This window comes from Balaenoptera acutorostrata, chromosome 9 (assembly GCF_949987535.1).
Source record: "Balaenoptera acutorostrata chromosome 9, mBalAcu1.1, whole genome shotgun sequence".
Lineage (NCBI taxonomy): Eukaryota > Metazoa > Chordata > Mammalia > Artiodactyla > Balaenopteridae > Balaenoptera > Balaenoptera acutorostrata.
Genome location: NC_080072.1, coordinates 55,679,355 through 55,706,835, shown reverse-complemented (window position 1 = coordinate 55,706,835; position 27,481 = coordinate 55,679,355). Strand labels below are relative to the sequence as shown.

Sequence of the window (27,481 nt, the reverse complement as noted above, 5' to 3'; positions counted from 1 at the left end):
TTCGTTTCTGTGCGAGGGCTTTCTCTAGTTGTGGCAAGCGGGGGCCACTCTTCATCGCGGTGCGCGGGCCTCTCACTATCGCGGCCTCTCTTGTTGCGGAGCACAGGCTCCAGACGCGCAGGCTCAGTAGTTGTGGCTCACGGGCCTAGTTGCTCCGCGGCATGTGGGATCTTCCCAGACGAGGGCTCGAACCCGTGTCCCCTGCATTGGCAGGCAGATTCTCAACCACTGCGCCACCAGGGAAGCCCCATTCATGCAGTTTTGAGACCATAATATACCACCTTGGTCTTCTAGAAACATCTCAGTTTGCTGTAGGGAAGAGTGTAGACTCTGACAGAGGTGAGCTGAAAACCTCATTTGGCCATTCAGAGGCTGTGTGACCTTGGACAAATTGCCTCACCTCTCTGATCTTTAGATCACCTTTTCTCATTGTAAAGTGGATGATGACAGTCCTGACCTTACAGGGTTCCTGTGAGGGTTGGAGAAGATGGCATTTGTGCTCAGCCCGCAGCATTCACAGGGCTGGCCATCAACAAGCAGCTTGCCCGCCTCCCTTCCCATCCCTGCTGCTACCTCAGGGGAAAGACCAGCTCTGGACCCAGAAAAACTTTGAAAGAAAAAGATATAAATTCCCCAACAATCAAAATGCCTTTGTCCTCCAGCCTCCCTGCCCTTTTCCAGACTTCCTTGAAATAGACACCCCGGCCAGGGTTTCTGGGGTGAAACACTGGCACCTGCTGCTTCCAAGTTGGGAGTTAAGTACCCTGTGAAGGGAAGAGGAGGTGATCTCTCTGAGCCACCACCACTGGCCGGTGTTCTTAATCAGCGCGAGCATCTCAGCATCCGCCTTCCATGAGCAGTTTGGCCTGGACATCTGAAGCTCGTTAGCTGCCTGCTCCCAGGGGGCTGACCCCGCTTGGAGAGAATTATCCCAGACAGAGCCACAGAGGATGGAGCAAACGAAGACCAGGTGAGGTGTGGCCACAGAAGGCGGGTGAGCATAGTCTCCGGAGCAGCCTCTGGGGACCTGTGGAGAACAGAGGAGGCTGGGAAAAAGCACCAGGCTTGCACCCAGCTCCAGCCCAGCCACGGGCTCCCAGACTATGCAAACTGGAGATGGGGGTGGGAGGGGGTCCTTTCCCTCTTTGGGCCTCAGTTTCCCCATGCCTCCATTGGAAGAGGGGTAAGCAAGGTGCACACTGAAGGCCTTCCAGCCCTGACATTGCGGGGTCCCAGGCTGACCTAGAATTCCCGGCCTCTGAGGTTTAGCCCACTGCTGGTGGGAGGTAAGTGACAGGTGGTGGGTGGGGACATAATTCAGAGACTGGAGAGCCATGATCCCTCCCTGGCCTGGACATCAGAGGGGAGCTGGGATGGGAAGACCAGAAAGTGATCCCACATTTCAGAACAGTCAGCCAGGTGCCCATGGGTGGCAGAGATGGTGTGAGCCGAGCCTCAGAGAGACAAGGGCTCCAGCTGGGCAGGTGGCCGGGATCAAAGCACCCTTCCCTTTGTGGACCCACCACTCCACCCAGCTGTCCAGACAGGCCACAGCTAACTTTCACTTAGCAATTTTTATTAACTCCTTATTTTATACCAGGCAGTGTTCTAAACACTACACAGGTCCCAGGTGATTGACCAGCCTGGAGTCTGGCCCTCGTCTGGCTGTCCTGACATTGACCTTTCTCAAGACACCCAGAGAGGTCGGACAGCTGGCCCTAACCATGTCACGTGAGATCGCTGCCTCCTCCCAACACTATTATAACTGACACCAGGCCATCTCCCTTTCTACTGACAGGAGCACTCTTGTCCCCTCCCCGGTCTCCTTCCCTCCTGGGAGCCAGGTCTCTGGGGAGCCATTGCCTGGTGGACCTGGAACCTAAGCAAAGGGCGAGGAGGGCTGGGGCAGAGGGCAGTTCACGCAGACCTTGGTGTGAAGCCTGATGAACCGTCTCCACTCGGAGCAGAGAAGCCCTCTGTGGGGATGGGCTGGGCACGGCCTTCAGATAACGCCTACCTTCTGGACTGTGCTGGATGGGCGCACGGCCAAAGTGAGCTTCTCTGAACCTTGGCTTTTCTCTGGATGCCTCACTCCTGGGTTGCTGCGTTCTTCCTTTGGACAGGTGAAGAGCTCTGATGACCAGGCCAGAGAGCTGTGTCCTGAGCCAGGGAGCCTTCGGATTCATTTACTTCTCATGGGGCAACCTTATTCCCAGCATTTCCAAGACCGGCCCAGAGAGAGGTGGGGGACCGCCCAAGTTCACACAGTCGGTCAGGACTGAGGCAACCATGGATTTCCAGACCATTCCCAACTAAATAGTTTCTCACTTTCAAATATGAAAAATGAATTCTAGAACTGCAGAAAAATTAGAAAATTACAGATAAGGAAAAGCAAAATTGAATATATCTTTGGTTTGTCTCTCGGAGAAACTTCCACCACCCTTCCCCATCCCTTCTCTCCCTCCGGGTCTCAGCCGCACTCCCCCACCCCCAGCCATAATCAATACCTCACCTCCTTTTGCCAGCAGCTGTTCCCTGAGGACTAAGCCTTGACAGCAGATCCTGGAAGACAGCCTTAGACCGGATTCTGGAAAGGCCTGGTGTCTCTTCCGCCCAAACGGAACTGTTTAAGTGCAGATATAGTCGGAAATACTCCCAGCCAGGAATCCAGAGCCTGTATCCAGCCCTGCCTGGCTTGTAGATCGACCCTGTGACCTTGGGCCAGTCCCTGCCCTCTCAGTTTCTTCTGCTGTAAAATGAAGACTTGGACTTGACCGAGCGGTTTCCCCACAGCCTCAGTCTGTCGGCTGCTCTTGGGCAAGGACCATGCCCTCTCCTCATAGCATTTAGAATCAGAGGGCAGGGTTCGAGCTCCCCTAGTGATGGGCAAGGCCAGCACTCCCCAGCTGTGTGACTGGGAGCAGGACACCACTCTGTGTGTCCCAGGGCTGCCGCGGATACCACGAGAGGTGGACCTCAAAGACCTCTGAACGGCACAGAGCGAGAAGCTGCACTGGGCTGTTACTGGAGTGTGTCCCCTGCCTGCCCAGTGCCTGGCTCCCTCTGGCCTCCATCCTGGTTCGGGGGGTGGAGCCACTGCCTGCCCTCGGGCTCACACAGCTCTGGCAAGAGGAACGTGTGGACCCAGGGCCCAGCCTACCACGTGAAGTGTCAGTAACGATGCCCACAGGGCCTCAGGGCCCATGACGTCATGGACAGCAGTCTCCTATGTTGAAACCCACAGAGCTAAATCCACTTTAAAATATAGCACTGCCTTTTTCTTTTCTTTCTTTTTCCATTTTGGCTAAGGCATGGAATGTGAAAGCTGCTAAATTACTGCAGGAAGATGTAGAGGCTGGGTTCATAGGCTGACTCAGCTTTCTGGGGTCCTAAAAACAATGGGAAACCTGGTAAGTCTAGCCCCTGCTTCCTCATGCCCACCTTGACCCTAATCCAGGCTCCCCTGACAGGAAGGGGTGAGAAGGACAATAGTGACCCTCCCAGATGACCTCTCTGGACCTCTCTGGACCTCAGCTTGCCATCTGTTATAAACTGGAGGTTTGTGTCTCCCCCCACAAAATTCCTATGTTGAAAACCTACCCCCAAGTGTGATGGTATTTGGGGGTGGGGCCTTTGGGAATTAATTAGGGTTAAATGAGGACATGAGAGCAGAGCCCTCACAACGGGATTAGTGTCTTTATAAGAAGAGGAAGAGAGACCAGTTCCATCTCTCTCTCTCCCTCTCTCTCTCTCTCTTTCTCCCGCCGAGTTCACAGCGAGGTCACGTGAACACAGTGAGATGGCAGCCATCTGCAAGCTGGGAAGAGGGCTTGCACCAAGAACGGATCAGCCAGCACCTTGATCTTGGACTTCCCAGCCTCCAGAACTGTGAGAAATAAATGCCGGTTGTTTAAGCCACCCGATCTATGGTATTTTGTTAGAGCAACCTGAGGTGGATGAAGACACATCTATGAAACAAGCATAATAACCCCTCCCCTGACTATTGCTGATAAGAATTAAATGCAATAAGAGCTAACCATTCATTGTGTCATGCAGTCGCTCAACCAATATTTGTGAAACAGCTTCTAGGTAACAGGCACTATTCTGCAAGCTGGGGTAGAGCAGTGAGCCAAGCAGACAAAATCCCTGCCCTCACAGAGCTGACATTCTAGTAGGGAAGACAGACAGTAACCAGATAATGAAATGAAGGATACAGTTTGTTGGATAGATGGAGATAAGTGCTATGGAGGGAATGTCCACCTGGAAGGAGGCTAGACTTCCAGCAGGGAGGGGCGAGCCTGTTTGCACTTTTCAGTAGGGTGGTCAGGGTGGGCCTCCGTGAGAAGGGGGCCTTTGGGGAGGGCTGAAGGAAGTTAAAGGAGACAGTGTGGTCACTTGGGAGAAGGCATCCCCAGCTATGAAAGGACACTGGCTATTGTAGGAAGCAAGGTACCAGTTGGAAATGATTTCTAGGTGTGTCTTCTGCCCCTCAAAAGCCCTCAGCTCTATCCTGGGCACAGGCAGGCTCTCAAGGGTCAAGGGCATAACTACAGATGGTCCAGTCTCATCTTAACTGTTAGCCTCAACTTAATGGGCTAAACAGCTCTTTCACGTCAGTCACCAGAGAACACTGGAGGCCCCCAGAGAGAGCTCAGACATGCAGTAGACTGGGTGTCAGGAGACCTGGCTCTGCCGCTGGCTGACGATGTGACATTAGATAAGGCACTGCCCTCTCTGGACCTCAGTTTCCCTGTCTTTAAAATAAGATGGCTGGGGACTTCCTTGGTGGCCCAGTGGCTAAGACTCCGTGCTCCCAGTGCAGGGGGCCCGGGTTCGATCCCTGGTCGGGAACTAGATCCCACATGCCATAACTAAGAGTTTGCATGCTGCAACTAAAGATGCTGCGTGCTGCAATGAAGATCCTGCGTGCCACAACTAAGACCGGCACAGCCAAAATAAATAAATAAATAATTTAAAAAAAGAAAAGATGCCTGGTGGTAGCCAGGGGCTGAGGGGAGGAGAAAGGGAGGCATGAATGCTATTGGGTATGGGGTTTCTTTTTGGGGTGGTGAAAATATTGTTGAATTAGATAGTAGTGATGACTGCACAACTTAGTAAACATACTAAAACCACTGAATGGTACACTAAAAAAAAAAAACTAAAAACTAAAAAAAACAGGTGGTTGGTTGGACAAGATGACCTCTAAAAGAAGAGACACTAACATTTTTTGTGCCTATGGTACCCTGGGGCCTGGACTCATCATTTGCATATTATCTCATGATCTCTAAGGTTCCTCCCAGTTCAGACTTTCTGTGATCCACCACAGTGATATTCACATTGCCATCACTCATCAGAAAGTCCAACTTGAGCCCCTCGTCCAGGTCCAAAACTAGGGTAGAAACTGGGGAAGAGACAAGAAAGGAATGAATCTCTCCCTGAAGGAGCTCAGAGCCTGTGGAAGAAATCAGAAGTGCACATTGTGCCCAAGAAGTTCTTTTCTTTAGGACTAGCTCCTTCCTTTCCTTTCCTTGGATAGGAAAGAACTCCCAAATACAAGGGGGACACACAACCATGCGGCCATACAGGGGGCCCTGGGAGTTGCTTTATTAATTTACACACCGGGGCCTTTGGCTGGGTGTTCAGGATACAACAGTGGGCAAGTCAGACCCAATCCCTCAGTTTCGCCTTCCTAGTGCAAGTCCTTAGGAAGGGAGACAGACTTTAAAATGATCAAACACGCAATTATGAATTTCTTGGATTATTGTACTTGTGATTGGAGCCGTGGAGGAAAAGCACATAATGTATTGGACTGCTCACCAAAGGCACTGGTGTGGCTTGAGCTGGGTTCTGGGGGCAAGTAGGAACAATGAAGAGGCGTGGAGACGGGCGTGGTGTGGGGCGGGCTGTTCCCGACAATGCCGAGGCCCTAAGTGTCCGCAGAGGAAGGCCGGGGAGAAGGCGCAGAGAGCTGGGGGCGGCTGCAGCAGGAGCAGGCCAGGCCCGACCACGCAGGGCCTTAGAGGCCGGAGGCCACCAGTATCTATTTGTGCCCATTGTCCCCACTCACTTCGGAGTGTCCCTGCTCGAACAATAAACTACGAAGCCACCTTATTTATCGGTCACATTACGGAGTTTGTCCCAAGATCAACCAGTGTTCAGGAAGCCCTGGTCATTGCTCCCACCTCCAGGCCTGCTGCTTTGCGCGTCGGGAGCAAGGGCCTGCCAGCCCACGCGGCTGCAGCGGTTATTTGAGCTGGATGGTGTGTGAAGGGCCCTGCTTGGCAGCCCCTGGCCATCCGGCCCCGCTGCCCTCCTCCCGGGCAGACCCCATGCTGCCCCCATGCCAGCCTCCCCCTCTGCAGTATCTTGAGGTGAGAGCTTTGCCAGTTCTCAGGCCAAGCAGGGTTCTTGGTTCCAGGTTCCGTGAGCCACTTTCCAGCCGTCCCCACCCTCGGCTACTCCCCGAGGACCCGCTTCAGGCCTCAGCTGCGGCCTCACGCTCTTTCCACTCTTGATTTTTATTTTTGCCTCTCTTTATTTTCCTCTCAGTGTGACTCTCTCCTTCTGCTGGGCCTCTCCTTCTCTTTTTCTCTCCCTTCTCCAGGGTAGCCTGGCATTGCCAGAAAAGCCTGTGCTTCAGGACGGATGGAATGAGGTGCAAGTCCTAGCTCTGTCACCTGCTGGCTCTGTGGTCCTGGGCAAATGCATCCTTCTCTGAGCCAGTTTCAGGTTCTATGAAATGGACATGCTCCTCCTAACTCCTGCTTCTCTGGGTGGTTGTGAGCTGAGATGAAGTTCATGAGAGTCCCTCCTGGAAGCAGTAGGTGCTCAGCAAATGGTAGTTTCCTCTTACTTTCCTTTTGCACTTTCTCCTCCCTGACCTTCTGCATATTTTGCTCACTTAACCACAAAGCAAGAAACCAAAGCCCTCCCGCTGGACCCCAATCACCTTGCTCTCCTAGCACAACCCCACCAAACCCAGACTGGAATGGAGCCAAGAGCCTCACGACACGTGCAGCCTGCTCACCTCTAGCCCTGTGGCTGGGAAGTGTGGCTGGGTGTCACGGCTGGGCCTCTCGGCCATAGCGCTCTCGAGGGGGTCATGGGAGGCGTCTTCTGAGCTATGCTGTGATGCAGGCGCCAGACTCTTGTTTTTTCACCAACTGAAAGAGAGGCATCCTTTCAACACTCACCCCCACCAAGCCCCCAAGGCCTACACACTTCTCACGGTTCCCCACATCACACCCTGCACTTTCCAGCCTCCAAGCCATTGCTTATGCCCCTGACCCCGCCTGCAACACCCTTCTGCCCCCTCCCTCTCATGTGGGGACTTACACCAGCTCTGGGGCTGAAACATGACACAGGGGGAAACCAAGGCTCAGGAACACCCATATGTTGGTATTTTTTACAACAAGAATAATACAGTGTAATACTGTTTATTAAAAGACACATAAAATAGCTTGCCTGGGGTTCCAGTGGATCTGGAATTGAAACCCAGGTCTGCAGCAGTCCAAATTTCCCACTTGTTCTCCTCCCTCTGCCACACTACCTGTCACATAGTTGTGACTATGTAGACCCTACTGTAGCTTATTTCCTAGATGTCACTTAAAAGGTAATCGTATAAATAAACCCATACATTTACGGTCAATTGAGTTTTGACAAGGGAGCCAAGACAATTCAATGGAGAAAGAATAGTCTTTTTAATAAGTAATGCTGGGACAACTAGATAGCCACATGCAAAAGCATGAAGTTGCACCCCTACCTCATACCATTTACAAAGATTAACTCAAAATGGATCAAAGATCTAAATGTGAGAGCTAAAGCTAGAAAACTCTTAGAAGAATACACAGGTGTAAATCTCCGTGGCCTTGGATAAGACAGTGATTTCTTAGATATGACACCAAAACCACAAGCAACCAAAGGGAAAAAAAATAGAGAAATTGTATTTCATAAAAATGACAAACTTTGTACTTCAAAGGACACTATCAAGAAAGGGAGAAGACAACCCACATAATGAGAGCAAATATTTGCAAGTACTGTATCTGGTAAGGATGTAGTATCGAGTATGTATTAAAAACTCCTACAGGACTTCCCTGGTGGTGCAGTGGTTAAGAATCCGCCTGCCAATGCAGGAGACACGGGTTCAAGCCCTGGTCTGGGAAGATCCCACATGCCACGGAGCAACTAAGCCCGTGCACCACAACCACTGAAGCCCACGTGCCTAGAGCCCATGCTCCGCAACAAGAGAAGCCACCACAATGAGAAGCCTGCCACTACAACGAAGAGTAGCCAGGCTCGCCGCAACTAGAGAAAACCCGCGTGCAGCAACAAAGATCCAACACAGCCAAAAATAAATCAATCAATAAATTAAAAAAAAAAAAAAAACTCCTACAACTCAACAATAAAAAAACAGATAACCCGATTTTTTTAAATGGGCAAAAGATTTGAATAAACATTTCTCCAAAGCAGATATACAAGTGGCCAATAAGCACATTAAAAGATGTTCAATATCATTAGTCATTAGGGAAATTCAAATCACAGCCACAATGAGATACCACTTCACACCCACTAGGATGGGCAAAAATAAAAAAAATAGAAAACAGCAAGTGCTGGCAAGGATGTGGAGAAATTGGAACCTTCACACATTGCTGGTAGAAATGTAAAATGGTGCAGCCACTGTGGAAAACAGTTTGGCAATTCCCCAAAAGTCATATAGAGTTACATATGATCCAGCAATTGAACTCTTATACACACACACACACACACACACACACACACACAAATTGAAAGCATATATTTCATACAAAGCTTGTACATGACTATGCACAGCAGCATTATTTATAATAGCCAAAAAGTAGAAACAACCCAAATCTCCATTAACTGATGAATGGATAAACAGAATGGGGTATATCCATACAATGGAATACTATCCATTTTAAGAAGAAGCGAAGCACTGATACATGCTACAACATGGATGAACTTGAACTTGAAATGTCCAAAAATCCATAGGAAATTAGCAGTTGCTAGGGGCTGAGATGGTAGATGGAATGGGGACTGATAGGTATAGGATTTCTTTTGGGGGTGATGGAAATGTTCTGAAATTAGAAAGTGGCGATGGTTGGACAAATCTGTGAATATAATAAAAACCACTGAACTGTACACTTTAAAAGAGTGAATGTATGGTATGTGAATTATACCTCAAATTTTTTTCTTAAAGAAAAAGTAGTTGAGTAGATCTGTAGGGGATCTTGCAGAACATTGAACCCAACATCTACCCCCGACCCTGTGTTAAAAATGGGAAAATTATGGCCCAGAGAGGGAAAGGATCACAGAGCAAATTTGAGACAGAGCAGGGATAGAACCCAGAACTATACCCACCCAGCTCCCTGGCCAGACTGTTAGTTCCTGGAGGACAAGAAACTTTATTCATCCTGTACCTCCTGTAGCAGCAGCACAGGACTCTGCGGCACATTGCAGGGCTGATAGTCAGGACGGCTCCAGATGCAAGAGTCTAAATAGAGACCCGAATCCAATGAGCCTAAGGAACATGGATTCACTGGCCCACATAACTGGGAGGGACAAGGGAGTGCTGGGGACTCAACTGACCTCCCCACGCCCCTGCCTGCTTCTTCTCTTCCTCCCTCCTTCTCATCTCCTTCACAGGGCAGGGAATAGGGCTGCTGGCTGCTGGAGGCTCTGAGGATCACACCTTTAGAGCTTGCATTCCAAAGGGGATCAAATTGCGGTCCCCCAGAACCCATGGACGCAAGCTGAGGGAAACAGCTCTGTTTGGTCCAGTTGGGTCATATTATGTGGATCAGAAGATGGAATTCTCCAAAAGGTCAGGCCTTCTAGCAGAGGCCTGGGCTCTGTGACCCGTAGCCCCACCAAAACCTCAGAAAGTTGGGGATAGAAGGGAAGGGGTGCTTTTACCATGAGAAGTGGGATGGGGGCTGGGCAGGCAAAAACTCAGCTGCCCTCTCCCCTAGGGGCCACTGTGAGATAATCTAAGAGCCAGGGAAGAAGGCAATCACAGTTTTTAGATGCAGAGTGTCGTGAGGTGCAAGTCCCAGCTTTTCACTTTCTGGCTTCACTTTCTGGTAGGCAAGTGACAGTCCTCCCACCCCCAGCCCCCAGCCTCTGTTTTCTGAACTACAAAGGGAGAACAGTAATTCCCAGTCCAGAGAATTATTGATATAAATATTTGAGATAAGAAGCATAGAGTGATCGCCCAGAGCCTGGCACACTGTAGGGGCTGCACTAAGGCCTGTTACTACCATCGTTATTGATGCTTTGGGTGGGTTGATATTTAGCCTCTGGTCAGAAGCTGGGGATTCTGAGAAAATGCTTCAGATAATAGGGGCTTCCCAAGGTCCAGATCCCTGGCCCAGAGCTGAGGGTGTGGCGTGAGACGGACCACTCCTCCTTGGGTAAGGATTGCCCTGTGGGGCATGACTCAGGGTCATGCCAGTGCTGCCCCAATCTGCTGGTGACCTTGGCCTGTTGACCTGCCCTTTCTCAGCTTAGTGTCCCCTGAATCAGACAGCGCTGCTATGGGTGACTGCTCAGGGTTCTTCCCCACCTAAGCCTACTATGAACTCAACAAGTGTCACCTCCTGAAGTGGCCTACATCCCCATTTTGTAAAGGGATCAAGCAGCCTTTGCTGCAGAGTTGGGGTCTGCTGCGTGCAAGGCCCAGTGCAGGGCACAGGGACTCACAGATGACTCTAACCGGGCCTTGTGCTCAAGATGCCTGCAGCCTGCTGGGTGAATGGACATGGTCACTGACTTCCTGTGTCACCTTGGGCAAGTCACGACTCCGCTCCGGAGCTCCCTTTTGCCCCATCTGTAAGAGAAGGAGTTAACCGTGAGGACGACAGCCTGTGGCCAGGCCCCCCCATCTGGTCCCAAAGAGGTGGCTGGGTAGCCCATCCCCCATACCTTAGCCTCAAATCTAGTGACATCATCCCCAACCCTCTCCGTTTCCCCGGCAACTGGGGTGCTGGCCGAGGCTCCCCCGGGGCCCAGACCGTCTGGATTTCCTTACGCATAACTGTACCTCGTCCACATTTTCACAATTAAATTGTCAGTTTGGGTTAAGTGTTGTCTGCTGACAGCTGTCAACCTCTCTCTGGCTCCCCTCACTCTTCCCCCAGAGCAGGTAAGTGAGAATGTCTTGCCTAGCCAGTCCCTCCGTGCTGTGGAAAGAGGCTAGGATGCAGTGGGAAGCAGAAGGTCTGGGTTCCAGCCCAGCTCTGCCATACATTTGCTGTGTGCTCTTGGGCAAGTCACTTCCCCTCTCTGGGCCTAGGTTTCCCCACCTTAAAATAGGGCTAATCATCTCTGCCCAGCTTTCTTCCCTTCCCTCCCAAGGCAGTTGCAAGTCTCAAAGGAGCCCATAATTTTGGCAGGGCTTAGAAAACTGTAAAGCCCAGCTGCGAGGCTAAGGATGGTTCATACAATGAGCAAGCAGACCTTGAAAGGGACTTCTCTGAGTCCCCAGCAGATAAATGGGTAAGATTAGTGCCCTATCTGGTCTGCCCTGCATCCCTCTGGTTGCAGATCTGGCTTGGGTCTCCTCCTCTGGCCTCCCTCACAGCCTGTTCCTAGACTGAAAAGGCAGAAAAGGCGCTCTTCCCAATAGAGCCTAACCCCAAAGATGCAAGAGTAGAGGTGCCAGGCCAGAGGGTCAAGGGCCTTGCGTCCTGTGACGGGTGTGTCCACACTGAGTGGCCAGGCTCCCCTCCCCACGATGGGCCTAAGCCACTCCCACCCTCACCCCAACTTTCCCCTCTCAGCTCCCAGGAGCTCTCTCTCCCCTCCCCTCCCCTCCCTATCCACCCCCAGAGCAGCCCAGATTGAATCCCACACCTGACCTCACCCTCCCAGCTCCAGACCTCCTCCAGGCCCCCTTGGCAAAGCCCATGACCTTTAGCCCAGCATTCGGGGCCCTCCCGGGCATGGGCCTGTCTCCTCCCCAGTCATTTTTCCCTCCTGTTGCCCTTGATGCCAGCAGCACAGAGCTCCCCCCCACTTACCCTTCCCTGAAACCAAACTTCTCCCTCTTGTCTTTGCTCAAGCTGTTCCTGCTGCTGAGAAGGCCCTCCCCCATCCCCGGCCACCTGACAATTCCTCCCCCACCTGCACATTATTTATATAGACATGAATGTTAAGTACAGATCAGCTCCCATCTGGAACTGTTTATGTACCTGGCAGAAAAGGAACTAACCTTTATCAAGGACTGATTACATACAGAGCATTTTACATATATCATCTCCTTAAGCTCCACAGCAACCCTAGGTGGTAAATTTCACTACTCCGATTTTCCAGATGAGAAAACTGAGGCTCAGAGACAGGAATCCTCTTTTCCAAGGCCATACAGAGGTCGGGTAGGGGTCGAAACCCCAAACTGTAGGCTCCCAGAACCCATGCTTGTTTTAGGCCCTGGTGGAAACACTTCCCTCAAGGTTGCAGTTGTGGCCAGGGTCCCATGTACATGAAAATACTTGCTATTAAGGGAGGTTGTGCTGCTTTGCAAATTCCAGGGACCATTGTGAAGTACCCAAGCCTGTCATGTAGAAGAGGGGACCCAGGGAGAGAGCCAGGGCCGTGGGAGGAGTCATAGATCTCTCCCCTAGATGAAGGAGGACCTTCTCCCAGGCAGAATCATCTCATAATGGAAGAGGCTGCCCTGGAGGGAGGGACCTCCCTTCCCTGGGGGTATGCAAGTGGAGGCTGAGTGAGGGATTCACTCATTCCTTTGACAATTTTGGAAGAACCAGTGTTCACTGGCCGTGATGGAGTACCAGGGATGCAGCATGGGCGAGACAGAGCTGGTGGCTGACTGATGCTGCTCCCAGAGCAGTGGAGACACTTACAGAGGCTGCGGTGGCCAGAATTCAGGGATCTAAGAGGGTGAGTGGCCCAACTCTGAGATTCTGAAGTCACCTTAGACAAATGCATATTTTCCATCTTTTCACTATATAAGCCCGGCTGCTTAAGTTATCTCTTGCTACATAACAAACCATGTCAAAATTTAGTGGCCAAAAAGAACAATTGATTGATTCTCCTGATTCTATGGGCTGACAGGGCAGATCTGCCCATCTCACTGTGGGCTCCCTTGTGAGGCTGCACTTGGCTGGTGGGTCAGCCAGGCCTGGGTTCTGCCGGGCCGGCTGGGCCCTCTCCACGTGGCGTCAGGGCCTCTGTCTGCATTTATAGCCCAGCCTGGGCTTCTGGGGGTGGCTGAGCTGGGCTCCATGGGGGTGAGAGCAGAAGCTGCAGGGCCCCTGAAGCCTGGGCTCCAGAACATGCATAGCGTCCCTTCTGTCACATGCCACATCGACTCAAGGAGATCAGCAAGTTATGAGACCAGCCCAGATCAAGGGGTGGAGAAATAGCCTTCACCTCTGCATGGAGTCATATTTCAAAGGGGTGTGTGTGTCCTAGGATGAGAGGAATTGGGGTCGTTCAAAACCTACCTCACTGGCATGTCCAGGAAGAGTTCGGACCAGTGACAATGCATGGCTTATGGGCTGGGTGTCAGGAGACCCAATCTTTCCTGTCTCCTGCACCAGCGACAGAGTGATGTGAGACAAATGGCTGTCCTCTCTCAGCCTCAGCTTCTCTCTATGTGCCACGGGGGCACTGAGTGTGGTGGGTCTCTGGCCCTATGGGTGTGCAGGGTGAGACCCAAGTGCAGAAACACTGACTTATACTCATACCAAAGACGGGGATGCCCAACTGGAGAAGACACTGCCAACCTAGACACAGGTGCCCTGGTGCCCACTGCTTCCCATTCCTCTCATTCTGGGGGCAGCACTGTCCCCGCCATTCCCAGGGCCCCTCCCATGGCGACAGCAGCTGTTGATCAAGGGGAGGCACGTGATTCAAGCCAGCCAATCAGCCACCTTCCCTGGGACTGATACAGAGGCCCAGGGAGACAGAAGCTCTCATTTGCCTGGAATAAGGAACTAGGGCTGTTGGCGGCAGCATAGCAGGGGGAAGGTATGAGGCCCACATCACCTCAAAGAGAGCAGCGAGAGTTAGAAATGAGTTGCAGAGAGCACGTTGTGGGTATGGGGGTGGCCCACTCTTCCCGGGGAGTACAGCTCCCCCTTCAGATCCCCAGCACCCCAATTTCTCCTCCAGGGGCACGAATCAATCGGTTTCTCTTAGGTTGAAGCTGGTTGCGGTTGGTTTCTCTCTTGGAGTTGAAAGAGGCCTGAGAAACACAAACACTGTCTCCTGAGCAGCCACCACCGCGAATAAACAATGGAGAGTTGGAAGCGGCCTTTCAGAAGTAACATGGTCAGTAGATGTGACGGGTGGTGTGCTGTTACCTGCACCCAGGATAGAAACCTGCCGCCTGACCCTGGCCACCCCCAAGCCTGCTCCCTGGGCCTTGTAAAAGAACAACCCCTCCCTCGAGGTGACTGAGGAGGAGGAGGATATCCTCTCCCGAGCAGTGGGCACAGGCTCAGGGGCCCACAGGCCTGTGTTTGCAGACCTGGCATAAATGACTGGACAGGCCTGGGCTCAGACTGCTCAGCTGAGCAATGCCTGCCTCGCCTACAGGTGCAGAACTGCCCGGCGCACGGTAGGTGTGCGATGTTATCTCCCAGGAACCTTGGGAGGGAGTGGTTTAATGGTTTTCCCATTTTGCAGATGAGGAAACCAAGGATCACAGAGGCTGAGTGCCTTGTCCAGGGTCACACCACAGTAAGTGCAGGAGGAAAATCGAGAGCCAGGCCAGGTGTCTGATGACACGCCTGTTACTATTTGATCCCCCTCCCCTGCTTGCCTGGAGGCTATGGCCTCACAGGGCTTGCCGACCCCTGGAGCAGGGGACCCCTGGGCTGGGCTACTCTGCCCAGTCCCACCGTTCACCTGCTTTCCCAGGAAGGCCTTTCTAAAAAATACCCTGTTGCTGGAAACAGCACCCTTTGGTCTCTTGTTTCTACCATGTTCACAGTTCATCCTAAAACACAGGTAAGAGTCAGGGGAACCAAGACGTGGGTTCTGGAGCTGAAAAAGCCCTTGGAGGCTATCTAGTTCACCCCCCTCACTTACAGTTGGGGTGACAGGCTCAGAGAGGGCAAAATAATTACCTGCTGTCACACAGCCAACCCCTGATGGGGCTAAGGACTGTAACCAGGTCACCCATTCCCCCATCCAGGGCTCCTGGAAATAGCCGATTTGCTCCCACCCATCTCCACCAGGGCCTTGGCCCCAAGGGAGGGAAGCTGAGGTGGGTGGAGGGGTCAATAGAGGTCAGCATGGGAAATGGGAGTGTGGCTTCCCCTACTGCCATGTCCCTTCCTGGGTGCCCCCCTGGGTGGGGTGTGCACAGGGGTGGGGGGCGGAAAGGTGTGTACCAATGGCAGTCAGACAGGGGCTGGGAAGCCTGCTGACAGGAAGCCCCCAGCACATCTGGGTGATCAGATGACCAGACTCACCGGGGTAACTGAGGAGAAGGAAACTGTATTAACATCTACAGCAGCTGCAGCCAAGAGCTGGCCCACCCTGCCCACGTCAGAGCTTCCTACCCTCTGAAGGGGAGCTCGTGCCCAGGAGGCCAGCACGGGCCTGACACACAGTGGCCCTTGAGGAGGCTCCTGACAGGAGGAGGCAGGAGGAAGAAGAAGGGGGGAAGATCAGTTGGTTCTAAAGATGAGAAAAATCCTTCTCCCAAGTGTCTCAGAGAATCCCAGAATGTCTGAGGTGGTAAAGTACTCCCCCTTGTGCAAGTGGGGAGACTGGGGTGCAGGGAGGAGCAGACCCTTGCCCAGGTCTCCCTCGACTCTCAATTCAAGGTTTTGCCACCACTTCCTCAGGCCCACCCCTCTCCCCCACCTCCCCATCCAGGGCAGGGGTCCCAGTCCTAGCTGATGCCTGGATCTTGAGTCACAAGACAGAGCTGAGTAGCTGGGAGGGTCCCAGAGGGCTCAGGGCTGGGCTTCAGGAGACCCGGGATCTTCTCCTGGCCTGCCTCAACTCCTTTCCAGAAAATGCAGTCACTGTCCTCCTGCCATCTGTTTCAATGGGGGCCACCAGCTATAGTGCACTCTGAGCCCTAGAGATCTGGGTTCAAATATTAGCTCCAACCCTTGCCAGCAACTCCGTTTTTTGTTTTTTTTTTTTTAAATTTTATTTATTTATTTATTTATTTTGGGCTGTGTTGGGTCTTCATTTCTGTGCGAGGGCTTTCTCTAGTTCTGGCAAGCGGGGGCCACTCTTCACCACGGTGCATGGGCCTCTCACTATCGTGGCCTCTCTTGTTGCGGAGCACAGGCTCCAGACGCACAGGCTCAGTAGTTGTGGCTCACGGGCCCAGTTGCTCCGCGGCATGTGGGATCTTCCCAGACCAGGGCTCGAACCCGCGTCCCCTGCATTAGCAGGCAGATTCTCAACCACTGCGCCACCAGGGAAGCCCAGCACCTCCGTTTTGAGCCTCAACTTCTACATCTATGAATTGGGGTACTAATCCCCATCTTGGAGAATATAGCGGATTTGATGGGACTGTAGTCTTCCCATTTTATAGATGAGGAAACTAAGGTTCAGGGAGTTTAAGCAACTTGCTCAAGATCACACAGCTAAAAATAAAATTGGGCACAATCAACAGTGGAACCCAAGTCTACGTGACTCCAAATTGCTTTCCGTACCTACTCTAGCTGGGAGCCAGAAGATTTCTGGCTGAAAGACTGCTTATGCAAATATTTGGAAGCAACCGATTTAGCTCTGAAATGAGCAAAGAGCTAGACCCAGAGGACAATGCATCCCAACTGGACAGAAGTCACCTGGAACGGCTCTGACTGTGGTGGCCAGAGTGCCTTGGAATGGGAGCGCTAAGGACACTCTTTGACCCTCGTCGGTAGCCTCTTAGGTGGAGCAGCAGTGTTTCCCACACCCCACCCAAAGCCCCACTACCTTCCCATGGCATTTATAATGGGATTGACTCCAGTGCTCTGGAAGAAGAGATGAGGGTGTCCCAGCATGTGTTCGCAAGGACATTTCTGCGACTATAAGCAGGAGTATATGTGCACTGGTGTTGCTTGGAAGCTGTGTGTGTCCTCACTGTGTGCATGGAAACAGGTGTGTTTGTGCATGAACTGGATGGGGAAAGTCTGCATGTTCAGCCTCATCTAGAAGATGCGTATGGCCATTTAACTTGTACGTGCATGTGGGCATGTGGTATGTCCAAGTACCTCCTGAATGTGTTTGTGACCATTTGCGGGGTGGTAAGTCCCAGTCCTGTGTGCAGGGGGGACTGGCTGCTTGGCACTGGCATGGCTGAGAGCCTGCAGTGGGTTCTGTGGGCTCAGATGTGTGTGATGTATGTGAAGGCATCTGTAGCCAGGTTAGGACAGCCTATGGGTGCCACTTCACAGGCGGCTGCAAAGGACAGGGAAAAGAGTTAGAGTGTTTTGGGGGGACCTGAAAGAAGCCTCTTTTCATTAAATCTGTTTTCCCTTCTGCTAATGAACTAGTTTATTCTTGGGATTGAGGTCCCTGGGGTGGGGTGTGGGGAAGACAGAAGTCAAGGAAACCACAGCACCTGACCCAGCAGTTAGAAACGGGAGGGGAGTATTGTCAGCCAGGAAGGGCCAAGGTGGGCGTGGGAGGTGTGGGCACTCAACCGGTCCCAGGCAAGTTGCCCCAGAAACTCAGCCCCAGCCCCAGCCCCAGGCTAGGTCTACACCGCACAAGAAGCACCTTAATGTGCTTTAGCTTCTGAAACCCGGTCCTCAGCTGGTGGTCCCCTAGGGACCCGGACAAGGTGCCCAGAAGACTCCCCAACGGTCATCCCATAGATGGGACACCTGCCTCCTTGGTGCCTAAAGTTTATAGCCGCCTCACAGCACAGAGCCCTCGCACCTCCTTTCTTTGCTGAGAGTTCCCAGAATTGGAACCAGAGGTCTGGAGAGGTGACCCGGCGAAGGTCGGACTGGGACGCCAAGGCAGCTCTCTGGGAGCTCCAGAATGAGACCTAAGGCCGACTTCCCTCTGAGCTGTGGCTTCCTCCTCTGTCGAACTAGACGGGGTTGAGGATCCTCGCGGGGCTTGCCGCGAGGTTTAGAAACCTTCCCCACCTGGGCCCCCGAGCGCCCCAGGCGCGCAGTAGGCTCACAGCCCGCACGCTCAGTACACACCAGCTATAGTTATAGTTAGTAAGTCTCCTCTTTGTAGCTCAACAGGGTGCGACGTCCTCTCGTGCCGCTGGCGCCGCGGGTGCGTGGCATCCGCGGGGACCCCGCCCCCGGCCCCCGCGCGAGGCCGGAGCCACCCGGTGGGGTTTCGGCGCGCTGACGTGGGCGGATCAAAGCAGCTGCCCATGCCTTATAAAGCAGTTCGGGCGGCCAGCACCAGAGACCGTGCCGGGTGAGGCGGAGAGCTCCGGCGAGCGGGCGAGCGCAGGCCCCGGGAGCCGAGCGCCCTCCAGAGCAGCCTGAGTGTGCGCCCCAGTCCCCGCGGGACCCCAGCAGGCCTCTGTCCGCCGGGATCCCGGGCGTCCTTCTCTGGCAGCTCGCGAAGAGGACGCCCTCGCCGCCTGCCCAGCCCGGAGAGCTCCCGGGTCCGCTGGGGGCTGCGCTCGCCGCTCCCCCGCCCGCCCGGCCAGGCGAGCGCCCAGGAGGTGAGCAGTGGCCGCGGGCAGCGGGCGGGCTCTCAGCGGGGACCTGCCAGGGCGCGGGGCTCGCGAGTCCGAGGGGGAAGGCGTGACCCCGTTGGGCAACCGCTCCCGGTAAGCAAAGCAAGACCTTCTCCATACCTCTCCTCCGCGGCTCTCGCAGGCATTCCCCTCACCGAGCGCAGGCGCCGGGGGCTGGGGGCGCGGGCTTTAAGCGGATGAGCGGTGGAGGTGGGCTGTGCAGTTCCCGCGGCCCGCCTCGAGCCTTCCCGGCCCTGTTCCCCCCGATTCGACCCTCTCCCTCCCAGTCAGCCCACGGATGAGGTCATGCCCGAGCCATCCCGGGGGTGGGGGACTGGGATCCTGTGGCAGAGGGTGTGTGTGGCGGGGCAGGAGAGGGCGGCAAAAGGCAGAGAACTACGGCAGCTCCTACTAAATTGGGGGACCGGGGCGGACGCCTCGCTTTGAGACCTGCTCCCAGAAGCGGCGGGATAAGGGGGAGAACCGAGAGTTTGTTTACAGACCTGAGCTCCAGGCTGGGGGTTGGGGAGGAGGAAAGTCCTGTCCCGGCCCCGAGGCACATCTGGAGCAGCCCCGAACATCTGGCTGAGCTCGCGCACGAGCCCCACACCTCCCAACTCTCGGAGCTGAGGTGCCTCCATGACCCTCACGGTCCTTAGGGGCTCGGGGTCGGGCCCAGAGGGGATAGTGGGAGGTGCCCCGAGTTACCCCACCCCACCCTTCCCACTTCCAAAATAACCCGTCTCGCGGGCCACCGGCGCATCGTCCGCAGCCCAGCAGACACATCTCAAAAGACTCGCGGCCGGGGTCAAAGCCGGGTTGCGGCCCCGCCTCGCTTGGCGTCGCAGGTAATCTTGAAGCAGTTGCTCGGCGTCACCGGTTCTCCGGGTCGGCTCTGCGAGCCGCGCACCCGGAGGCTTCAGGGCCGGCGCGCGGCGGGGACACTCAGCGCCGTCGCGCGGTGCCGGCTCCCGGCCCAGCGCAGGCTCATCCGGGAAGGAGAAGCTCGGCGTGTCTCCGCCGGCTTTGCCTCAGAAGGGCAGCCGCCCTGGCAGCGGGGTTTCCAGGGCCTTCCAGAGCCCAAGCGTTACAACCACCTGTTAGAGCCAGGCCGTGGCTACTGCGCTCGCGGTGCCCAGAGTGTGCACCAGAGGTTTCCTCTCTCGCCCGCTGCAAGCGAGGTAGCTTGAACTTTATCCCCAGCGGGGGGAGGAAGGGACCGCTTTTCTCTCCAAAGACACTGTGGTTTGACGCGGGCCCACTACGCGCCTGACCCCAAGGGAGGTTCCAAGCCGGGCCTGAAGCAAGGGGTCGGGCAGTTCGGGGCTGACCACGGCAAGTGGATGTCTTATAGAGAGACCAGAATTGAGAGGGCACTTACTTTACACCTCATACAGTCCCCAGAGGGGGACACGGGGGTCCAGGAAGAGGAGGGGATTTGCCCAATGTCCCAGGGCGCGGGAGGCTGCGGCGTATCCCACCTCGAACCCCGGTTTAGCGCCCCCTGGCGGGCCGGGGGCTCAGGGAGGCGAGTGCTCCCTGACCCGCGAGGCGCAGGCTGAGGGTGACCCAGCGGCCCGCGCGGCTGTCCTAGACACTGACACTGGACAGGAATAACCTGCCAGAACCCAGAGGCCCGGGCCAGGAGCCGCCTCCCCCAGCGACGTGGTGGGACAGCGAAGGAGAAGCCCGGGACGACCGGGGCCGCTCCGAAAGAGCCGGGAGTAGCTTGGACGCCTGGGTCCCCGTGCGCCGTGACCCGGGCGGCCCCTCCTCTCTCTGGGCGAGTTGGGCTGGACACGGATCCCCTGCTGTGAGTCCAAGCTCTCCTCTCTCCGAGTGCAGCCCTTCCTCCCTACCCTGGAATGCTGGGCGCCTTAGGGGGGAGCCCACACTTGGGGAGGGGGTAGGGGCGAGGAGAGACAGTGGCTGGAGTTTTTGATCCTCTCCCCTCTCCCCCCGCCCCCCCCCCCCACATCCAGCCGATATTTTTCTCGTTCTCAGGAGCATGGTAAACTTTCAGGGCCAGTAAGACAAAAGGTTTGGATACAGACTGGGAGGGAAGAGGGGGCACAGTTAGACTGCGACCGCAGCTGAAACACCAACCCCCGCCTCCCCGCCCCCGTGCCATAATTCGGCAAAGTTTGTAGCGAGCGCCACGGTGTTAGGCGCCCAGCTGGGGGACTCTGCGGAGGAGAAAGAAAATGTAATTCAGAGTTTTCTCTCTGCCTTGCTCTGGCTCAGGCCAAAGGCTCCAGAAAACAGTGGGATTTAAAATGTGTGTGTGTGTGTGTGCGCGCGCGCGCTTGCTTAAGGCGCACTCGTACATGCACACACTACGCAGGTAGACGTAATAGTGGGAACTTAGGCAGAGGGGAGCTCAGAAGACCCGCAGGCTACTGGAGGCTGGAAAGACCTCAGGAGATGCGTGAAGTCCAGTCCCTTGTTTTCATAGAAGGGGAAACTGAGAAACTGAGGCTGGGGTGGTGGAAGGCTTGCCCAAGGTCAACCCCCTCTTCTCGCTCAAGCGCCCGCACTAAGGCGCCTCCTTTTTCCAACTCCACAAACCCTTGAGAAAGGAATCCCTTCGTCTGCTCCTCCCCAGGGGAGAGGGGCTGAGGCTGTGTTTACCTCCGGGAGAACGCCAGTTGTTGGTAAATTTGGAAGAAGCTGGGAAGGGAGTTAATGATGTGAAATGAAGAGGGGGAAAAAAAGGAGAAAAAGAAAAAAGCCGGAGAAAGCGACTCTGCGGCCTGCGGGCGGGGTAAGGACTACTCCGCGGCCCCAGGACGCCGCCTGGCGGCCGGAGGCGGCATCGCACCGGCCCCGTGAGCTTCCCAGCTTAGTCAAGGCCAGGCTGCCCAGCCTCCGCTCCGGCCTGGGCACCATCCAACCCTGCAGAAGGGCACCGCTAGAGGGACTCAGAGACTCAGGACCCTGAACAGCCTTCACTGTACAAAGACCTTTGCCATCCCATTTCTCATCCTCCACTTCACAGGCTGAGAAACTGATGCCCAGAGCCAGCCCCCATTTCCCGGTCTTCTCACGGTCCATGATCTCACCGGATACCGGGTAGACATGAGAGTAAAACACGGGGCATGGACCTGCCGCTCGCTGGCTGAACAACCCTATTTCACATCTCTGCGCCTCAGTTTTCTCATCTGTGAGATGGGGGCAGTGATAGTATCTATCTCCCAGGGTTGCTGGGAGGAAAAAATGCGATCGCGTTAGGTGAATGTTCTTTTTAAAAGGTGAATTATGTCCTAATCACAATTTGAATCACAATTGTGTCCCCAGTTTACAGAGGGGGTAAACCGAGGCCCAGCAGGGAAGGAGAATGGCCAGGCTCATAATAACTAACAATTAATATTGCGGAGATGAGTACCCAGATCCTGGGCCCCGAATCTGCTCCTCCCCTCGCCCGCCCGCGGTCTCCGCCCTCGACCCCCTTCGTCTTCTTTCCGTCCCTTTCGAGAACTGTGTGCCTATCCGGGCTTCTCCCTCTGCCAAATGTCTTTCAGCCTCGCTCTCTGGGGGTCTCTCTCCCTCTCGCTGTCTCTCCGCCTGGTCTCTCCGGAGTTTCTGGTCCTGTCGCCCTCTTCCCTTCCCGCCGGGCCGCGCTAGGTGGACAAGCCCTCGGCCGCGCTCCAGAGGCATTTAATTCGAGCCAGACGCCGGCCGCGTCCCCGGCTGTGCGGGGCGGGAGGCGACGCCCGCCGCGCGCCCGGCCTCCCCGGGCCCCGACCCCTCCTTTGTAATTTGAATAAAACGCCCCCCCCCCGGCGTGGCCCCCGCCCCGCGCGCAGCCTTAATCCGCTGCCTCCGCTCTCCCCGACTGCAGGCGGCGTGCACGCAGGAGGAGCGACGGCGGCCGGGCGCGCGGCGGGACTTCGGCGCGGCTTCCCCAGGGTGCGACCCCCCGGCGCGCCAGCCGCGCGAGGATGAGGGCGCGGCCGCAGGTCTGCCAGGCGCTGCTCTTCGCCCTGGCGCTCCAGACCAGTGTGTGCTATGGCATCAAGTGGCTGTAAGTAGGGACCCGCGTCCACGCACGTGGGCCCCGGGATCCGCGGCTGGGGGAGGCGGAGAGCCTTAAGGGGCCCCCTGGATCGGGCCAGCGTGCCCAAGACCAGGGAGCAGAAGTTGCCTGGGGGTCGTGGGCAAGTCACCCTTTTTAAGCCTCCTTTTCCTCCTCTGTTAAATATTGTCCTTACCTGCGGGAGGAGCAAGACAGGGCGTGGAGGACGACAGAATTGCCCTGTTCCGTGCGGCCGAGGGTTGCGCAAGACCTCCACAGGGACAGATGGAAAAAGAGCGTGGTCAGAGGGCCCAATCTAGAGGGTCTGCGCCCTGCACACAAGGCCTGCTCAATATTACGTTCCTTGACAGTCTCCTGACCCTAGCTGGAGGTTCTCAAGCAGTCCAGACCCCTCCACCTGGGTGACCTTGGGGAAGTGTCACTCAGCCTCTTGGGAGCCTCAGTGTCCTCCTCTGTCAAAGGAGGGTAAGATGAGAAGTGGCTCATGAAAGAACCCCATAAAGTGTCGGATGCTGAAGGGTAGTCCTTTAGATAGAAATTATTAATGGAGGGGTAAGTGGGAGAGAGACTCTTTTCCATCCAGCAGAAGGGACTGCCTGCTCTGTGCTGGGCTGTGGGCAGGGAGGGCAGGGAGAAAGGAGTAAAAGCCAGCCCCTTCCTGGAGGAGCTGCCCTCTGGTCTGGAAGAGATAAGCCCAGGCTGTAAATAACTCCAAGTGCCCCAGGAGAGCCCAGGGCGGTGTTGTGGGAGCCCAGAGGAGAGGAGATCACCTGGTGGGGAGCACATCCTTGGGACCCTAGGTAGATTTTTCGTGGGTAGTGCTCCTAGGACGGGCCTGAGGAGTCTCTGGGAGTTTGGTGGGTGGGGGCAGTGAGAGGAGGGCACTTTGGGTGGAGGAGCTCCCTGAATGGTGGAAAAGTCCAGGACAGGACACAGTCTAGAGTTCCAGGTCGGGGGCGGGGAGCCATGCAGATAAGACAGGCATGGGACAGACTATGGGCTGGGGAGGGGCCGCGAGGACGGTTCATGGATTAGCTGGAAAATGGGCAATAGTGGCTGGGCCACCGGCAAACAGTCTCGAGGTCACCAGCCCTACTCCTTCTGGGGCTTAGTTATCCATTAATTCTCTTGAGAGGGGAACCCCAGCTTCTTGCATTTCTTGTTTGCAAGGAGAAGCCTGAGCTCAGCAGCTTCCCAGCCTGGGGGCGCCGGTTCTTCTCAGCTGCTCCTGACTAATTTTATGAGAAATCAGCCGCTTTCCTTCTACTGCTGGTACCTGGCACTGTCGCAGCTGGTGAGAACCTCTGATCAGGGAGCCCAAGCCCTCCTCACTCACCACCAACCTTTTACAGATAAGGAAACTGAGGTCCAGAGAGGGAAGGGCTTTGTTAAAGGACCCAAGGAGCATCAGAGGCCAAGAACTGGGCTCACCCCTAGAGTGTTCTGGGGGACACTGCTAGAATTCCCACGCCACAGTGGGAACGCCGAGGCTCTGAGAAATGTGTGACTTTTACAGGCCCCCAAGCTGGCACGTGGCTGGGTAGGGTCTGAAATAGATGGCTAGTTCAGCCCAACATCCATGCTGTCCCCACTGCATAGCCCAGGCTGCCACAAAAAATGAGTACAACTCAGTGTCTGCCTTAAAAGAGCTGCCAGCCTGTTGGGGGAGACAGACATATAAAACGTACAAAGTGGACTTTGGGCTGTGTCCTAGGAGAGGGAGCATGGGAGCCCAGAGGAGGTGTGGTTAGCCCCACATAAGGGAGGTGACTCTGAGTCTGGCTTCAAAGGATAGATAGGATTTCGATGGCCATGGATGGAATGCAAAGCAGGCATCCTAGGCAGAGGGAACAGCAGGGGTAGGACGATGCGTGTGGGGAAACAGAGAAGCCAGGAATTACAGGAGCTTACTAGTAAATCCCCAGAGCTTTAGACATTTAACTTTGATAACACTCCTATGAAGTAGGTGACATTCTTATCGCTACCATTTTACAAATGAGGAAACTAAGGTACAGAGAGGTTAAGTAACTGGCCCAAGGTCACACAGCTAGTTAATTAATGGTGGATGTGGGATCAGAAGCCAGGCAGACAGGCTCCATGAAGCCAAACCTCTTTGATAGTGGTTAAACTCTTGCTGGAGCTGAAGATAGAGGGGGAAGCAGGAGAAGGAGTGGAGTTTAAGAATAACAACTCTGTGTGTGTGTGTGTGTGTGTGTGTGTGTCTGTATATATATGTGGCCTTGGTACATGTCAGGCACTGTTCTAAGTGCTTGATGTATGTTGTTTCATTTAAATCTCCCAACCACCACGTGAGGTGGGTTCTGCCATCACCCTCATTAATCAGAAGAGGAAGTGGAGGCTCAGTGGGTCTTTAACGAACTGGCTGTCACAGCTAGTAGGCAGCAGAGGCAGGACTTGGAGTTAAGTTGCGTGGCTCTGGGGCCTCTTGGTCACAGGGAGCCACAGGCCAGTTGGGAACAGGGAAGGGTACGGTGGGGATGGGAAGCTGGGGACTCATCCAGGAGACTCAGCTGCCCTGGGGATGTCCCAGAGGACCCTGCTGCGCTGGGCTTTGGAAAGTGAGCTGAAGAGGAAAGGGGCATTTGACATGGGAAATGAAAGTAAACGTGGCTGAGTGACCCAGATTGCCCACCCACTGGGGACCTGGGACTCAGCTTGGGCTTTCTGTGGGGTAGGGGGTAAGGGAGAAGGGGTGGAAGCACCTGATCAGAAATAACCTGGGGGACCCCTCCCTACCTCACCTCCCACCCAAGCCAGGTGCTGGGAGGCTCAGACCAGAAGTGTGGGGACATCCTTTTCTGGCTGCCCTGTGGTGGGCAGGGAGAATGGTTCCAGCCTTCTGTGAACCACTGGGGTTACCCAGTGAGGGGAAGGCCCAGGGTGGCTGGGAGGACCCATAAAGGCCACTCCACCCACCCCGGGCAGCCCCAAGCCTGCTGCTTACTCCGGGGCTGGGCCTCTTGAGGAAGAGTCCTAAGAGACTCAGAAGGGACACAGCTGCCGCAGAGAGGCTGGGAGGAGCACCAGACCTGAGCTGGAAGGCCTGGGTCCCAGCCCGAGCTCTGCCAGTTCACTAGCCATGAGCCAGGCTTCAGGCAAATCAATCACGTTAGCCTCTCTGAGCCTCAGTTTCCTCATCTCTACAATGGGAGTGAAAGAGCCCTAGCCTGTGGTTAGGAGTCCTGGGTTCTAGCTTGGCTCTGCCTCTGATTGGCTGGCTGTGTACAGGTCGGGGCTAGCCCTGCCTTTCTCTGGGCCTCAGTGTCCCCACTTCCACAATGGGGTGGGGACACTGAGGCCCGGCGAGGGGCAGTGACTTGCCCAAGGTGGAACGTTAGATGTGCTGAGCTGGAGCTGAAACCCAGGTCTCTGCGCCTCCCCCGCCCCCGCCATTCCCAGGAGAACCCCAACTCCTGAATGAGAGAGACCTCGGCCACCCCAGCAGCACCCTGGGCATAGGCCTCACCTGTGAACTCTCTGTTCCCTCCTGTCCTCTCTTCCACACTCTCCCCCATGCACCCACCCCCAGATAAACCAAAATGTTTTCAATTAGGGGTGCGCTGCAGTGAGGCAAGCCGGACGAGATGTCCAGACGGGTAACTCCCCCGCCTCCCACCCTAATCCTTGATTACCTCCCCAAGGGGGCCTTAGTTAGAAATGGTCATTACCACTAATTACCAGATGACCGCATCGCCCTCCTCGGGAGTGGAATCCGCTGCCTCCCGCCTCCTGATCTCCCAGTCTGCACGCTCCCGCGAGCAGGCCTCCCCCAGCACGCCGCAGCTGGCCGCTCTGTCCCGGCCGCTCTCTCCGCAGCCCCGCGCCCGCCCAGGACCTCCAGAATGCTTCCCGTGTGTCCTCTGCCCACCTGGGCAGTCTGTGCCTCATCTGGGAGCATCCTCACCGGCTTTCCCTCATCGAACCTCTCTCACCACCAGCTGGGGAGGTGGATGCTTGATGACTTCAGAGATGGACAGACTGACCCAGAGTGGCCCAGGGTCCCCAGACCCCAGGAGCCCAGAGGACCCCTCCTCGGAAGCCGCAACCTGAGCTCCCCAGGAAAAGTCTCAGCTTACATTATCCGCTTTCTGAGCAGGAGCCCAGGGGAAGGACCTGGAAGGCAGCCACCCTGCACGGGGGCCTGCTGTGTGCCGGGTACCGTGCTGGGTGCTTTCTCGCGTATCTCCTGTAATCCTTCCTGTTGTGAAACAGCAAAGTGGCTCAGAGGGGAAGGATGGAAGCCGGGCAAGGGTGATGGGCAGAGCAGGCTCAGGACAGGCTGAGCGTGGGCGGCCCCAAGCCCAGTAGAGAGGGGACCTGGGAAGGTGAGGCCAGGTTTGAGGGAGGATGGTATCCAGAGGAGGCCGAGCGCCTGGGCACTGGAGCGCCTCAGCTTCCTCCTCTGTACAAAGGGGGTGATAGATAATCTGCCAGGCCCCTCGGGCATTGTAAGAATGGGATGAAATGAGAGGCTCTGTAAACTGGGGAGTGCTGTGCCCACCTGGGACAGTGGGTCCATGCGCGTGGACACTGTTTGCTAGGTGGTGGCAGAGGGGCTGTAACAACCAAGAAACAGGCTGAGGGGGTGATTATCTGTCCCTGTGTGGTCACCCCTCATCCAGTATGTGTTGCCGGAATTCAGGCAGCAGGTTCCCCAGTCATAGGCAGGGTCAGGCAACCATGCCTGAGGTCTGCATCCAGATACACCAGAGGTTTCTTGGCTCATGCCTTGGTGGGGTAGGGATGGGCCAGGGGTCGCAGTGAGGGAAGATGGC

At 55.3% G+C, this 27,481-nt stretch overlaps 1 protein-coding gene and 1 long non-coding RNA gene across 9 annotated transcripts in view; one reads left to right on the top strand and one right to left on the bottom strand.

Annotated features, from left to right (window-relative positions):
• On the bottom strand, positions 1-18,916 carry LOC130708959 (uncharacterized). 3 transcript variants are annotated; one of them, XR_009009360.1, is made up of 5 exons: positions 18,770-18,916; positions 7,028-7,163; positions 2,513-2,623; positions 2,018-2,356; positions 1-1,027 (listed from the first exon to the last, which is right to left on the bottom strand). It is a non-coding gene; the product is annotated as an uncharacterized LOC130708959 (long non-coding RNA). The 3 variants fall into 3 exon arrangements; XR_009009362.1 differs by lacking the exon at positions 18,770-18,916 and adding an exon at positions 10,802-10,840; XR_009009361.1 differs by lacking the exon at positions 18,770-18,916 and adding an exon at positions 10,720-10,776.
• The window catches only part of WNT11 (Wnt family member 11), a 21,433-nt gene continuing 12,310 nt past the window's right edge, over positions 18,359-27,481 (top strand). For 2 of the 6 annotated variants that reach the window (XM_057553859.1, XM_057553861.1), the window contains exons 1-2: positions 18,359-18,634; positions 22,491-22,673. In XM_057553859.1, coding sequence (XP_057409842.1) covers positions 22,591-22,673 — 83 coding nt within the window. In that variant the 5' untranslated portion in view covers positions 18,359-18,634; positions 22,491-22,590. Of the gene's footprint in view, positions 18,743-19,044; positions 19,498-20,271; positions 20,463-22,490; positions 22,674-22,757; positions 23,151-23,855; positions 23,980-27,481 lie in introns of those variants that run through there. The other 4 variants (XM_007194062.3, XM_057553860.1, XM_007194064.3 and 1 more) reach the window with 4 other exon arrangements.